General features: G+C 51.1%; 1 protein-coding gene across 1 annotated transcript; it reads left to right on the top strand.

Annotated features, from left to right (window-relative positions):
• Positions 1-129: 129 nt before the first annotated feature.
• Positions 130-14,661, top strand: SBSN (suprabasin; the record flags this gene model as incomplete). The annotated part of the gene is made up of 8 exons (XM_080703561.1): positions 130-495; positions 2,011-2,256; positions 3,862-3,927; positions 4,041-4,085; positions 4,238-4,289; positions 8,506-8,691; positions 8,890-8,917; positions 14,541-14,661. The coding sequence occupies 8 exons, from the start codon at positions 130-132 to the stop codon at positions 14,659-14,661; spliced, it is 1,110 nt and encodes a 369-aa protein (XP_080559687.1).
• Positions 14,662-14,853: the final 192 nt, after the last annotated feature.

The raw sequence follows: 14,853 nt of genomic DNA, 5'->3' as shown, positions 1-14,853 counted from the left end.
AGGGACTAAGTCACTGCCTCACAGGAGCCATTGAGTCATGAGGGGTGGAGAAGAGGGCGGGAGGTGGAGGATAAATAGCAGCCTTGCTTCCCGGGCTCCTCTCTGCATCCTCCCCATCTCCCCAACAACATGCGTCTCACCAGTTTTCTCAGCTCTTGCTGCCTCCTGCTGCTACTGGGGGCCCTGCCTGGAAGGGCAGCTAACAATGACCCCATTGAGAAGGTCATTGAAGGGATCAACCGAGGGCTGAGCAATGCAGAGAGAGAGATGGGCAAGGCCCTGGAAGGCATCAACAACGGAATCACTCAAGCTGGAAGGGAAGTGGAGAAAGTGTTCAATGGACTCAGCAGCATGGGGAGCCATGCCAGCAAAGATGTGGAAAAGGGGATCAACCACAGCTTGGACAAGGTAGCCCATGGCATCAACGATGGCGTCGGACAAGGAGGAAAGGAAATAGAGAAGTTTGCCCATGGGGTCAACAACGCTGCTGGACAGGTTGGGAAGGAGACAGACAAAATCATCCATCATGGGGCCCACCACGGGGTCAGCCAGGCAGGAAATGAGGCAGGGAGGTTTGGCCAGGGTGCCCACCATGCTTTTGGCCAGGCTGGGAATGAGGCAGGGAGGTTTGGCCAGGGTGCCCACCATGCTTTTGGCCAGGCTGGGAATGAGGCTGAGAAGTTTGGCCAGGGTGCCCACCATGCTTTTGGCCAGGCTGGGAATGAGGCTGAGAAGTTTGGCCAGGGTGCCCACCATGCTTTTGGCCAGGCAGGAAATGAGGCAGGGAGGTTTGGCCAGGGTGCCCACCATGCTTTTGGCCAGGCTGGGAATGAGGCTGAGAAGTTTGGCCAGGGTGCCCACCATGCTTTTGGCCAGGCAGGAAATGAGGCAGGGAGGTTTGGCCAGGGTGCCCACCATGCTTTTGGCCAGGCTGGGAATGAGGCTGAGAAGTTTGGTCAGGGTGCCCACCATGCTTTTGGCCAGGCAGGAAATGAGGCAGGGAGGTTAGGCCAGGGTGCCCACCATGCTATTGGTCAGGCTGGGAATGAGGCTGAGAAGTTTGGCCAGGGTGCCCACCATGCTTTTGGCCAGGCTGGGAATGAGGCTGAGAAGTTTGGCCAGGGTGCCCACCATGCTTTTGGCCAGGCAGGAAATGAGGCAGGGAGGTTTGGCCAGGGTGCCCACCATGCTTTTGGCCAGGCTGGGAATGAGGCTGAGAAGTTTGGTCAGGGTGCCCACCATGCTTTTGGCCAGGCAGGAAATGAGGCAGGGAGGTTTGGCCAGGGTGTCCACCATGCTTTTGGCCAGGCTGGGAATGAGGCAGGGAGGTTAGGCCAGGGTGCCCACCATGCTATTGGTCAGGCTGGGAATGAGGCTGAGAAGTTTGGCCAGGGTGCCCACCATGCTTTTGGCCAGGCTGGGAATGAGGCAGGGAGGTTTGGCCAGGGTGCCCACCATGCTTTTGGCCAGGCTGGGAATGAGGCAGGGAGGTTAGGCCAGGGTGCCCACCATGCTTTTGGTCAGGCTGGGAAGGAGGCAGGGAGGTTAGGCCAAGGGGTCAACTATGCTGCTAGTGAGGCTGGGCATGAGGCTGAGAAGCTTGGCCAAGGGGCCCACCAGGCTGTGGGTCAGGCTGGGCATGAGGCTGGGAAGCTTGGCCAAGGGGCCCACCAGGCTGTGGGTCAGGCTGGGCATGAGGCTGGGAAGCTTGGCCAAGGGGCCCACCAGGCTGTGGGTCAGGCTGGGCATGAGGCTGGGAAGCTTGGCCAGGGGGCCCACCAGGCTGTGGGTCAGGCTGGGAAGGAGGGGGAGAGTGTGGTTCAGGGGGCCCATGATGAGCTTAGCCACGCTGCAGTGGAGGCCCAGCAGTTTGGCCAGGATCCTCATCCCGTTGCAGGGCAGGTTGGGAAAGAGGGAGACAAGGTAATTCATAGAGTCCATCCTGGGGTCAATGAGGCTGGGAATGAGGTGGAGAAATTTGGCCAGGGAGTTCACCATGCCGTTGAACAGGCCGGAAAGCAAGCAGACAAAGTGGCCCAAGGTGTCCACAATGGGGCCAACCAGGCCGTGAAGGAGGCAGAGAAATTTGGCCAAGGGGTCAACCATGCTGCTGGTCAGGCCGAAAAGGAGGTGGAGAAACTTGGCCAAGGTGTCCACCATGCTGCTGGCCAGGCCGGGAAGGATGTGGACAGGTTGCAGCAGAATGTCCATAATGGGGTCAACCAAGCCAGCAAGGAGGCCAACCAGCTGCTGAATGTAGGTGAACAGGGGCGGGGAAATGGGGGACAAGGGGGTTGTGGGAGGGAGAGGTTAAACTCAAGGGACATTTGGGGAGCCCACGTAATCCTTGTTTGATGAAAGAAGCTTGGGCAGCCTTAGAACCATGTTCCCCTTCTTCCTCCATATCCTTTGCTAAGGAGCTGGTGGTCATCTGGTCAGATGGACTCAGCCATCTCATCTGCAAGCCCCACCTCAGACATGGAAGGGACCCGGCCCCCCTGAATGGTGCTGGCCTCCCAGTTAAGAGAGTCTAAAGTGAGGAACACGAAGCCTGTCCTGGACACAGGACATGGTTCTGAAATTGGATCTATCTAGTGGCAACTGAATGAGTACCGAGAAAGCCCGAGTGTGAGGGTGAGCGTGAGAAACAGCTTTTGGAGAGAAACTCCATCCTGCTTAATCTTCATAACAACCCCGTGAGGTAGTCAGTATGAGGATGCTGACTCTCTGATGCTCAGATAAGGAAACAGGCTCGGAGAGGCCCCGGAGATGTGCCGAGGGCGCACGGCAGGTGCCCAGCTCAGGGGCTCCAGTGGCCGGGGGGGGGGCATCTCTTCCTTTGCACGGCCTGACTAGGGAAGGCCTTCTGGAGGGTTTCTTTTACCTATGTATGTGCCGGGAACAGGTATTGGGGACCAGGTAAGCAGCGCCATTCACAACAGAACAGACCTCGAGAAGGGAGGCTGGGAACTAGCAGAAGGCTGACTCCTTGTGTGTGCCTCAGTTCCCTGTTCTTCAGTCTCCATGGACAGTTGTTGGGATCAGCACTCTGGGGCACTGTCATGAGGATTGGTGCAGGCCTCCAAGTCCAGAGCATATCTGCTGCTGGGCAGGGAGCCTGGGAGGGGCGGAGAGAACTGCATAGGAAGAGCCTTTGGTGGAGGAGAGGGCAGGCAGAGCGGCAGGCGAGGTGTTTTGCAGAATCAAGACAGCAAGGTCAGCCAGGGTGGGGGTGCTGCTGGGTGACAGTGCTGAGTGTCTGGGGATGGAGTCAGGGACAGGGATCAGTCTGAGGCTAGCCTGTGTGCTGAGGGTTGGTTAGAAGTCAGAGCCTAGGGTAAAGGTTGCTTCTGGAATTTATAGGGGTTCTCTAGGTTCCCCTTCCAGTCCAGCCCCTTCTCAGTCAGTGGAGCATTTCCTTAACTAAAATAAAAGGGAGTTTAGGAATGACCAGTCTGTAAGAGCCACACACCCTTCTGGATGGTTCGTCCCATCTCTCACGCAATTTCCACAGTCATGTGGACTTTGGGTTTTCTCTCTTATCAGGGGGGTTGCCTGTACTTCCCACCCCAGCTCCGGTCACCCTAGGGTCCCTAGGAGAAGGACCATAGGAGCTGGAGGTGGTGGCACAAGCTGGTAGTCCCAGTACTTGGGAAGTGGGGACAGGAGAATTGCTGATTCGAGACCAGCCTCAGCAACTTAGTGAGACCCTCAGAAACTTGGGGGGTGTAGCTCAGAGGTAGAATTCTCTGGGTCCAATCCCCAGTTGCCCCTCCCCCAAATAGAAAAAAAGTGGGGAAAAATAAATGTGGGAGACCTTCAAGGGCTGAGGGAATAATGACAGTCTGGGCTTGTCCGCAGGGCAGTCGTCCAGGCGCAGCTTCCGGCCAGCACGGAGGGGCCGCCACCACCACATTAGCATCTGGAGTAAGTCTTTGGGGCGCAGCACGGATGGGGGAGGGAGGCTACTTGGGGTCCCCCTTGGGATGGTAGTGGGATGGAAGCTGGGGGTTGACCTTGACCTCATCCTTGAATTCCAGGCCTCGGTCAACAAGCCTTTCATCAACTTCTCAGCCCTGTGGAGGGTGAGTGTCCGCATGGTTTCTACTTTCTGCTCCCATCTTCAGAACCCTTCCTGTGGCCTGCTTGCAGACAGCTTCCTTGTGGGCAGACTCGGCCCCTGCAGAGACCATCCACCCATCCTCCAGGCTCTGGTCTCCCCCCGTCTTGCCTTCAGCTTTCCATTCCCACTGAGAAAACACAAGCAGGCGGAAAGAACCTTCAGGCGCGTGTGCAGCCATCCGTCCCTGGGCGTCTTGGCCCCTCTCTGTCTCTCTTCCGTGTGCAGCCATCCGTCCCTGGGCGTCTTGGCCCCTCTCTGTCTCTCTTCCTCACCTCAGCAGCCAGCTGGCTCCCCCTCTACCTGCCCTCCTGAGAACCCCTCTGCTAACCTGCCTGCTCGCCCTCTCCCCGCCACATCAGTGTGCTTGGTAGTGGGAACTTGGGGGTCTGTCCTTTGCCTGGTGGAGAGTGTAAGACTCTCATGGAATCCTGGCTTACACTGGGTCCAAAGCCCTGGATCTCTCTTTACATGTAGTATTTGCCCTGCCTGAAGACGGGGCACAGTGCTGAGGACATGTGACAGCCCCATCCTAACACCCAGGTCTAGAAGGCATATACCTCCATTTATCCAGGGAATGGGAGTCACAGAGGATCCTTGAGGCAAATAAGACTTTTCAGTTCCTACAGAGGCCCCTAACCCCTCTACTTGTGAGGGCTGGCTCCCTAATCTCCCCAAATCCAGGTGCTACCTTCCTTAAGATAGTCTCTAGCTGGGCATGGTGGTATACACATGTAATCCCAGTCTTTGGGAAGCTGAGATTGGAGGATTACAAGTTTGAGGCCAGCCTCAGTAACTTAGCCAGACCCTGTTTCAAAATAAAAAGGACTGAGAGTGTACTCAGAAGTAGAATGCCCTTGGGTTCAATCACCAGTACCACCACTGAAAAAAAAAAAAAATAGTCCCCAAAACCTAATAGTTCTGGGCTGGGACAGCCAGTCTTCTTCTCATTTCTCAAGAGCAGGCTGGGGACCAAGGTGCTGGTCCCTTGTGGCTGAGAACCCTGCATTCACTTCCTCTCTCATTTCTTCTAGAGCGTCGCCAACATCATGCCCTAAACTGATGCCCTGGCCTTGCTGAGCAGATTCATGTTCCTCTTGTTTCACCAGCGGAACCAACTTGGCGGAGCTGGGGGGCGGGCATAGGTTCTTGGAGTCCCTCACGGGGCTGTACTAAGATTTGTGAATAAATGTGACACACTGTCCTCTCTCATCATGGTCCACTGTGCTCCCTAAAGAGGGATGGCAGGGGTGGTTTGGGGCTGGCGGCTTCTCGTCCTGTTCTTTGCAGAAAGAGTTGGGGGTCTGCTGCATATGATGGGCTGTGCTGGAGATTCCAGGTTGAGCAGCTGGAAGAGGGCAGTTCACAGGGACGCGTCAGGTGTCTCTAGCAAGCAAGGTTTGTGCTAGGCACAGAGCGCATTCGTGTAGGAAAGCCACTTCCAGCCAGCCGTGGGGCCAGGAGCACCGAGAGCTCAGCTCCGAGGAGCCTTGGGGGAGCGCGTGGGGGTAGCATTCTCATTCAAGGGGTGTGGCGCCAAAGGAATAACAATAATAGCTCATTGTGCAACGAACACTTGTTGGGTGCTTTAGTGCATGACATCATCGAATCTTCCTAACCGCCCAGTTAGGTAAGAGGTTCTGCTTCTGCCCCCATTTTATAGGGAGGCACGTGGAGGCTTGCTCAGGTTGGGAAATGAGGCCAAGTTTACATAGTAAGTGGAGGGAGGAACCGCCTCAGAGTTACAGACACTATCTGTTAGGCATCAGCAGGGAGGGAAACCAGGGAGTAGGAGAGAGGACTGTGGTGCACGTGGGAGAGGCTGTCAGAGGAAGGAGAGGGGACGGAGGGAGGCTCAGGTGAGAAACACCAGTGACCAGAGGGAGACAGGAGATGCGGAAGGTGCCTGCGGGCAGCGCATTTCTCCTCCTGGGGCAACTTCCTCTAGAGGAAAGGTGGGAGGAGCCCCAGGGGAGGACTGCAATCATTACTTCCAGCTCCCAAATTCTCTCAGTGATGGGACCAAGTGCCAGGCTCACAGATGCCTGTCTGTAATCTTAGTACTTGGGAGGCTGAGACAGGAGGATCTCAGATCCTCAGCAATTTAGCAAAACTCTGTTTCAAAAATAAATAAATAAAAAGGCTTGAGGATGTAGCTGGGAGGTAGAATGTTCCTGGGTTCAATCCTTGTACCAATATATGCATCCATAAAGTGATGGGACCCCAAATAGGAGACTTTGTCCTTGCCCCCGAGGGATCTGGCCTTTTCAGGGAGTCAAGGCCTATAAACAGAATATGAATGAGACAGGAGGATCCCGGTTCATGGTCAGCCTCAGCTACTTAGTGAGGCCCTCTGCAACTCAGTGAGACCCTGTTTCCAAATAAAGAATTAAAAAAAAAATAGGGCTGGGGGTGTAGCTCAGAGGTAGAATGCCCCTGGGTTCCATCCCCACTACCTAGACAAACAAACAAACAAAAACAAAAACAGCCTGGTGTGGTGGTGCATGCTTATAATCTCAGTACTTGGGAGGCTGAGATAGGAGGATCGGAGTTTATCTCAGCCTCAGTTCCTTAGTGAGGTCCTTGCAACTTAGTGAGACCTTGTTTCAAAAATAAAGAATAATAATTAAAAATAATAGGGCTGGGGGTGTAGCTTGGAGGTAATATGCCCCTGGGTTCAATTCCTAGTACTGAAAAAAAGAAAAAAAAAAAAAAAGAAAACAAGTACAAAACAGTGCTCCAATAAGCTCTAAATGACACACTGGGAGGGGGAGGGACTGCATTTGAAGGTCATATCCCCAGCACTTTGTATTCACTGTCTTTTCTTTTGTTTCCTAAAGGACCATTACTTTATTCACTTCCTTCTGCTACCTGCAATAATTTATATATTTGGTACTGTGGATTGAACCCAATTCTACCTCTGAGCAACATCCCTAGTTCTACTTTATTCTTTAGTTTGAAACAGGGTCTTGCCAAGTTGCTGTAGGTCTTGCTAAGTAGCTAAAGCTGGCCTTGAACTTGCAATCCTCCTGTATCAGCCTCCCAAGTACTGGGATTATAGGTATGTGTCATCATGCCCAGCTCCAACATTTTATTTTGAAAATGTCTCAAACATGCTGAAAAGGTGAAAGCATTGGACAGTGGACATGTATATTCTCACCACTTAGATTCTACCATTATCATCTTAATTTTTTAAAAAAAATTTTGCAGTACTGGGGATGGAACCCAGGGGCATTCTACCTCTGAGCTACACCCCCAGCCTTATTTTTTATTCTTTCTTTCTTTCTTTCTTTCTTTCTTTCTTTCTTTCTTTATTTTTTTGGTGGTACTGGGGTTCCTGGAAGCCCTTCTACTTCCGGGCTACACTCCCAGACCTATTTTAACATTTTTATTTGGAAACAGGGTCTCCTAAGCCAGCGCGCGCGGCTGGCTTCGAACCTGCGCGATCCTCCTGTCTCTGCCTCCCAAGCGCGGGGATTACAAGCGTGCGCCACCACGCCGGGCTTATTCTTTATTTTGAAAAAGGGTCTCTCTAGGTTGCAAATATCCTCACTAAGTAGCTGAGGCTGTCCATGAACCGTGATCCTCCTGTCTCAGCCTCCCAAATGCTGGGATTACAAGCATGCGCCACCACCCAGGCTTCATTATCATCTTATTATACTTGCTTGGTTACACACCCACCCAGCTGCATATCAGTACATTTCCAATTCATTCCAAAGTAAATTGCAGACATCTGTTCTTCACTTCCTAAACAGCACTGTGTGTTCCTCTCAGATCCTATTGAGGGTCTACTCGGTACCGGGCTCCTTTTCATACGGGTCACAGGAGGCCCTACTTGAAGGAATCTTCAGGCAATGCTGAAGGGCCTCATTCTTTCATTAAGTAGAAGTTTTCATTGACTTGATTTTTATGGACATTTTCAGCTGGGTGTGGTGGCCCATGCCTGTGATCCTAGTACTTAAGAGTCCGAGGTGGGAGGGTCACGGGTTCCAGGGGAGCCTCAGTAGCTTAGGGAGGCCCTCAGAAACCTAGCAAGACCCTATTTCAAAATTAAAACAATAAAAAGGGCTGGGGATGTAGTTCAGAGGGAGAATGACTCTAAGTTCAATCTCCAGTACCAAAAAAAAAAAAAAAAAAAAAAAAGAAAGAAAAAGAAAGAAAGAAAGAAAAGAAGAGAAAGAAAAGAAAGATTTCTGCACATTTTCTTGCTGGGTTTGTTTGGAGGGGAATCCTGAAAGGACCCAAGAGATACAAAATGATCATATGAGCAGAGGGTCCATCAATCCTGGGCGGCTTCTGAAAGCAGAGCTGTGAGCCAGTGTTGAAGGGTGGAGGAGACACGCAGGGCCTCTTCTGAGTGTCCTCCACGCCGCTCTGTCCCCCAGGCTGGTTCCTCCTCGCCCCTGAACCACCTGACCTGAACATGGTCCCCGCTGATATCTCTCACAGCACCCTCTTGTCTGAAATGCTCATGGCGATTTGGAGCTGGCATTTGAGCAACTGGCTCCGGCGGGCTGGAGAGAGGTCGCAGAACAAGGGCGAGCGAGAAATGGGCTGCTTTGCTGAGAAGGGTGGAGCCGCCACTGCCGAGCCGAGCGGAGGAAGGGCGGGTTTCTGCTGATGTGAAAGAACAGGGAGAAGAGCTGGGTGGGACTCATGGCCATCTTTATTGGGTGCTCACTGGGTCTGTGCTAAACACTTACAGACATGATTCATTCTGTCCTCACAACCACCCATGGGGGCAGGGGCCATGATTATCCCCCTCACAGGTGATGAGTCGCCTGAGGCCACCAGCTAGTGAGTGCTGATGCAGGGTTCCAATCCCAGAGTCCTTTGCTACCCACCATCCCCACTAGTAAAAGGGGGCCTGCAGCAAGGGGGAGGGCAACTTGCAAATAAACGCGAGCGCTCTCTCTCTCTCTCTCTCTCTCTCTCTCTTGTACTGGGATTGAACCCAGGGGCATTCTACCCCTGAGCTATACCTCCAGCCCCATTTTATTTTTTATTTTGAAACAAGGTCTTGCTAAGTTGTCAAGGGTTTTGTTAAGTTGCTGAAGCTGTCCTGGAACCTGTGATCCTCTTGTCTCAGCCTCCCAAATACTGAGATTACAGGTGTGTGCCATCATGCCCAGCTGCAATATTTTATTTTGAAAACATTTCAAACATGCTGAACAGATGAAAGAATTGTAAAGTGGACATGTATATTGGACAGTGGGCCAACACACCTGGCCCTACATAAGTCCTCTTTAAAAATAAGTTTCTATAGCTTGGTGTGTGGTGGTACACACCTGTAATCTCATTATTTGGGAGGCTGAGACAGGAGGATCTCAGGTTTGAGGCCAGCCTCAGCAACTTAGTGAGAGCATGCTTCAAAATAAAAAGCAAAAAAATAGGGCTGCAGGGGTATAGCTCAGAAGTAGAATTCCCTGGGTTCAAGTCCCAGTAACACACATACACACATGCGTGCGTGCACACACACACACACATGCACACACACAGAGTTTCTACATTTGGCCTCTTTCAGGACATCCATGTATTGCATGTGTGTGTGTCAAAATTAAGCAACTGCTGAGAAAGCATTCTGACAGCACCGATGCCCCCAATTCTTAGCATCACGGAGAATATATATCGAGTGCCAGAAGTACTTTTTTTTCTTTCTTTGAACCCAGGGGCATTCTACCTCTGAACCAAACTCCCAGCCCTATTTTTTATTCTTTTTTTCTTCTTTTTTATTTGTGGGGGTCTGGGGATGGAACCCAGGGACATTCTAACTCTGAGCTACACATCCAGCCCTATTTTTTATTCTTTATTTTGAAACAGGGTCTCACTGACTTGCAAAAGGCCTAAGTAGCTGAGGCTGGCCGTGAACCACGATCCTCCTGTCTCAGCCTCACAAATGCTGGGATTACAAGCGTGTGCCACCACGCCCAGGTCTTTATTTATTCTTTATTCTTTTGTTCTTAGTGAGAGACCCATGACAGGGTCTCACTAAGTAGCTGAGGCTGGCTGCGAACCTGCGATTCTCCTGTCTCAGCCTCCCAAATGCTGGGATTACAAGCGTGCGCCACCACGCCTGCCTACTTCTAAGCTTTTTATATGCACGTCACCAATAGATCCTTATTTCACCCATCTTGCTAACAAGGATATTGTTGTGCAGGTGGATTAAGATCATAGCTAGAGCCGGGCGTGGTGGCGCACACTTGTAATCCCAGCGTTTGGGAGGCGGAGACAGGAGGATCACACAGGTTCGAAGCCAGCCTTGCTGGCTTAAGAGACCCTGTTTCCAAAATATATATATATAAAATAGGTCTGGGAGTATAGCCTGGAGGTAGAAGGGCTTCCAGGAACCCCAGGTACCACCAAAAATAAATAAATAAATAAAAATAAAAAATAAAAAAATAAAAAAGATCATAGCTAGTAAATCAAACTACACTGAGATTCCATGTCTCCAGTCACAATGGCTAGTAAAGATACCCTCATACCTGTATTTATGGAGGCATTATTCATAATAGTCAAATAATGGAATCAGCCTAGATGCTCATCAAAAGATGAACGGATAAAGGAAATGTCACACACACACATACACACACACACACACACACACACACACACACACTGGATTATTAGGATTATTATTCATCCATAAAAAGAGTGAAATCGTGTCATTTGCACTAAAATGGATGAAACCGGAGCTCATTGTGTTAAGTGAAATAAGCCAAGTCTCAGAGAGACGAGAATTGAGTGCTTTCTCTTATACATGGACTCCAGGGGCGGGGGAAGTGGAAGGGGGCTGTTAGGGAAGGAGGAGGGGCCATGGAGAGGAGGAAGGGAGACCCAGAGGGGAGTAGGGGGGTGGGGGGTGAGTACAACAAAAACATGTTACACACACGTGTGTGAACGGTACGATGGAACCCATTCATTTGTATTATTACTATGCCCCAATAATTCTAATAATGACAAGAAGAAAAAAATTAGAGTCAGAGTAAACTACAGAATAAATAAATAAATACAAAAACCCAAAAGAAGTTCTCAGCTAGGAAGTGTGGAGTTGGATTTGAACTCAGGTCCATCCAGGATAGGCACTGTGGTTGCAGGGACCCTCCAGATGAGTTTGAGGCCTGGAACCCCACAGAAGGGAGCAAAGACAGCCCCCAGGCCCAGGGCCTCCTCTTGAGTCCAGTCTCCGTTTTCTCGCTGCAGCCTCCTCCCTGGTCTCTCTGTCCTCCGTACCACCCCCACCCTAGTCTGTTCTCTAGAGGGAACTGTTAGCACACACATCAAGAGTCAAAGTCCTCACAGTGGTCCCCAGAGCCCCAGAATCTGGTCTTTTTGCATTTCTGACTTCAAGTGCCCCAGCCCCAGCTGCAGTGGTCCTCAAATAGAGTAAGCAGGTTCCTGCCTCAGGGCCTTTGCACAGCTATCTCTGCTTAGAATACTCTATTCTCAGATAGCCTCATAGTTTATTCTCATACTTCATTCAGGTCTCAGTTCATTGGTTACATCTCAAAGAGCCCTTGGCTGACTACCCTATTTAACATATCTCCTCTGAAGCCAGGCATGGTGGCACATATACTTATAGTCCCAGTACTTAGGAGGCTGAGACCGGAGAATTGTTCAGATCTGAAGCCAGCCTCAGCACTTAGTGAGGCTCTCAGCCACCTAGTGAGATCCCGTTTCCAAATACAATATAAAATAGGTCTGGGAGTGTAGCCCAGAGGCAGAAAGCCCCTGGGTTCCATCCCTAGCACCACTCACACACACACACACACACACACACACACACACACACACACGCACACTGGGGGTGGGGGTGACTAAGTTTTTGAGCAGCATGTTGCCTAAACATACCTGTTAACCCTCCTTTTTAAGAACGTATGGGATCTGCAGCTAGCTATAATGCAATACCACTGCTTGCATCCCTCTATGTTTTTCTGGCATTTTCTATCTATGGACCTGTGATTCTAGCTTTCTACTTGCATGGGTGATCAAAAGCATTATCTTTTTCTTTTTTCGCATAACTGGGGACTGAACCCAGAGGCATTCTACCTCCAAGCTACATCCCCAGCCCGTTATTTTATTCCTTATTTTGAAATAGGGTCTCACTAAGTAGCCGAGGCTGGCTTTGAACCTGTGATTCTCCTATCTCAGCCTCCCAAGTACTGGGATTACAAGCTTGCACCACCACACCTAGTAAAAGCATTATGTTAAAATATTCTTAATTCAGCAAGTAGAATATTGTGAATGGAGAAGGGAGAAGGTAGGTGCTCCGCACTGAAGGTGGGGCTTAACGAGGGAGCCTGGGAAGGAGCTCTGAGCCAGAGAGAGACCTTGTTGGGTGCCTCCTCTGCCCCAGGATCCTGACCTGTGAAAGAAGGAAGCCGCAGCTTCAGTGGCTGTGTCTCTAGCACTGGTCTCGGGCACCCAGACTGACGCTTACAACCTCTTCCTCATACATTGCCTTAGAGCAAAACTAAGACCAGTCTCATCTGGAGAACAAGCAGAGGCTTTGAAAAGCAGGGTTGGGGTGAGACACTGGAACGGCGGAGGAGCTGGGCTTAGGCGCGAGGCAGGTCTGGGCTTGGCCCTGGGCTCCACTGTGTGCTCACTAGGCCTCTCTGAGCCCAGCGTCTGTGACTCTGAATGGGGTGAAAATAACACCCATCTCCCAGGGCTGGATGATTCTTAGCTGTTTAGTCTTGTGTTGGGCACAGAGAAAAGCTTTGATAAGCCGGAGTTTCAGTTATTATTATTTTCATTTGTTTGCTTTTGTGGTCCTGAGGATTGAACCCAGGGGACAGTCTATCTCGAAGCTACACCTATAGCCATACACACACACACACACACACACACACACACACACACACACACACACACACACACATATAAACAAGGTCTTGCTAAGTCTAGCCTCGAACTGTGGTCTTCCTGTCTCAGTCTCCCAAGTACTGGGATTACAGGGGTGTGCCACTGTGCCTGACTACTACTATTACTTCTTCTTCTTCTTCTTCTTCTTCTTCTTCTTCTTCTTCTTCTTCTTCTTCTTCTTCTTCTTCTTCTTCTTCTGCTTCTGCTTCTGCTTCTGCTTCTGCTTCTGCTTCTTCTTTCTCCTTCTCCTCCTTTTCTTTTTCTCCTTTTCTTCTCTTCTTCTTCTTCTTCTTCTTCTTCTTCTTCTTCTTCTTCTTCTCCTTCTTCTCCTCCTCCTCCTCCTCCTTCTTCTTCTTTCTCCTTCTCCTCCTTTTCTTCTTCTCCTTTTCTCTTCTTCTGCTTCTTCTTCTTCTTCTTCTTCTTCTTCTTCTTCTTCTTCTTCTTCTTCTTCTTCTTTCTCCTTCTCCTCCTTTTCTTTTTCTCCTTTTCTTCTCTTCTTCTTCTTCTTCTTCTTCTTCTTCTTCTTCTTCTCCTTCTCCTCCTCCTCCTCCTCCTCCTCCTTCTTCTTCTTCTTTCTCCTTCTCCTCCTTTTCTTCTCCTTTTCTCTTCTTCTTCTCCTTCTTCTTCTTCTTCTTCTTCTTCTTCTTCTTCTTCTTCTTCTTCTTCCTCCTCCTCCTCCTCCTCCTCCTCCTCCTCCTCCTCCTCCTCCTCCTCTCTTCTTCTTCTTCTTCTTCTTCTTCTTCTTCTTCTTCTTCTTCTTCTTCTTCTTCTCCTTTCTCTTCTTCTTCTTCTTCTTCTTCTTCTTCTTCTTCTTCTTCTTCTTCTTCTTCTTCTCTTCTCCTTCTCCTTCTCCTTCTCCTTCTCCTTCTCCTTCTCCTTCTCCTTCTTCTTCTTCTCCTCCTCCTCCTCCTCCTCCCCCTCCTCCTCCTCCTTCTTCCTATTATTTTTATTATTTCATTATCATCGCCACCACCATTATTGTCATCATAAGCGAGCCAGCGAGGGAACGACAGGGAAGCTGGGGTTGAGGAGAGTCAGAAAAGGTGTTTACATGCTAAGAAGTATTGGATATTACAAACTGGGGTGGAGAGAGGAAGGGAGAGACTGACAGAGAGACATTGAGAAAGGCCGATGGAAACTGGCCCCTCCTAGCTAGGTGATGAATTCCAGTGATACCGGACAGTGCCAAGTGGGAGGCCCCTGAGCCCCTGGGAACAGAGAAGCAGCCACACTTGCCAGGCAGGGATGAGCCCTGGGAGGACACCCGAGTTCCTGTCTGAGCTGGGATTGAGGTGAAGGCCGTGGTGTCGACTGATGGCAGCTGACCTTGCACTGACCCCCTTCCTTGGCCAGAGCCAGGCAGTGGCCCCTGGGGAACACTGGGGGTGGGTGCAGTGAGCTGGTGCAGCCCCTCCCCTCATGGGTGGCCACGAGCTCACGCAGGCACACGTGCCCCTCCAGGGCCAGGTAAACAGGATGGAAGCCTGGGTCAGCTGCTCCCTCCTACTCTTCCCTGGGGGTGGCCGGCCCGCCCAGCTCCCTGCTCCTCGCCCAGCTTTATCAGCCCAGAGAGCAGCGTGGACAGTAGCTGCGACACGTGGCTGACCTCTGAGGCCGTTCCTTCCCCAGTGCCCGGGGTCCCCATGGAGGGCTTTGCCCAGAAGCTCCAGACCTAATGCAGTTGTGTGGCTCCCTGCGTCCCTGTGGGCTGAAGACATGGCCACATGAGGGCGGCCACCATCAGATGACCATGTGGGAGGAGAAAGACGGGAGTGGCAAGGTCCAGCTGAAACTGACAAGGGCCAAGAGTGCCCCCATTTGGAGCCCCTGGCCCGGCCGCGTTGGCCTCAGGCCCCCCTTGCACGGGG

This window comes from Muscardinus avellanarius (assembly GCF_963383645.1).
Source record: "Muscardinus avellanarius genome assembly, chromosome: 10".
Lineage (NCBI taxonomy): Eukaryota > Metazoa > Chordata > Mammalia > Rodentia > Gliridae > Muscardinus > Muscardinus avellanarius.
The sequence above is the reverse complement of the archived record's forward strand: the minus strand, read 5'-3'. Positions and strand labels throughout refer to the sequence as shown.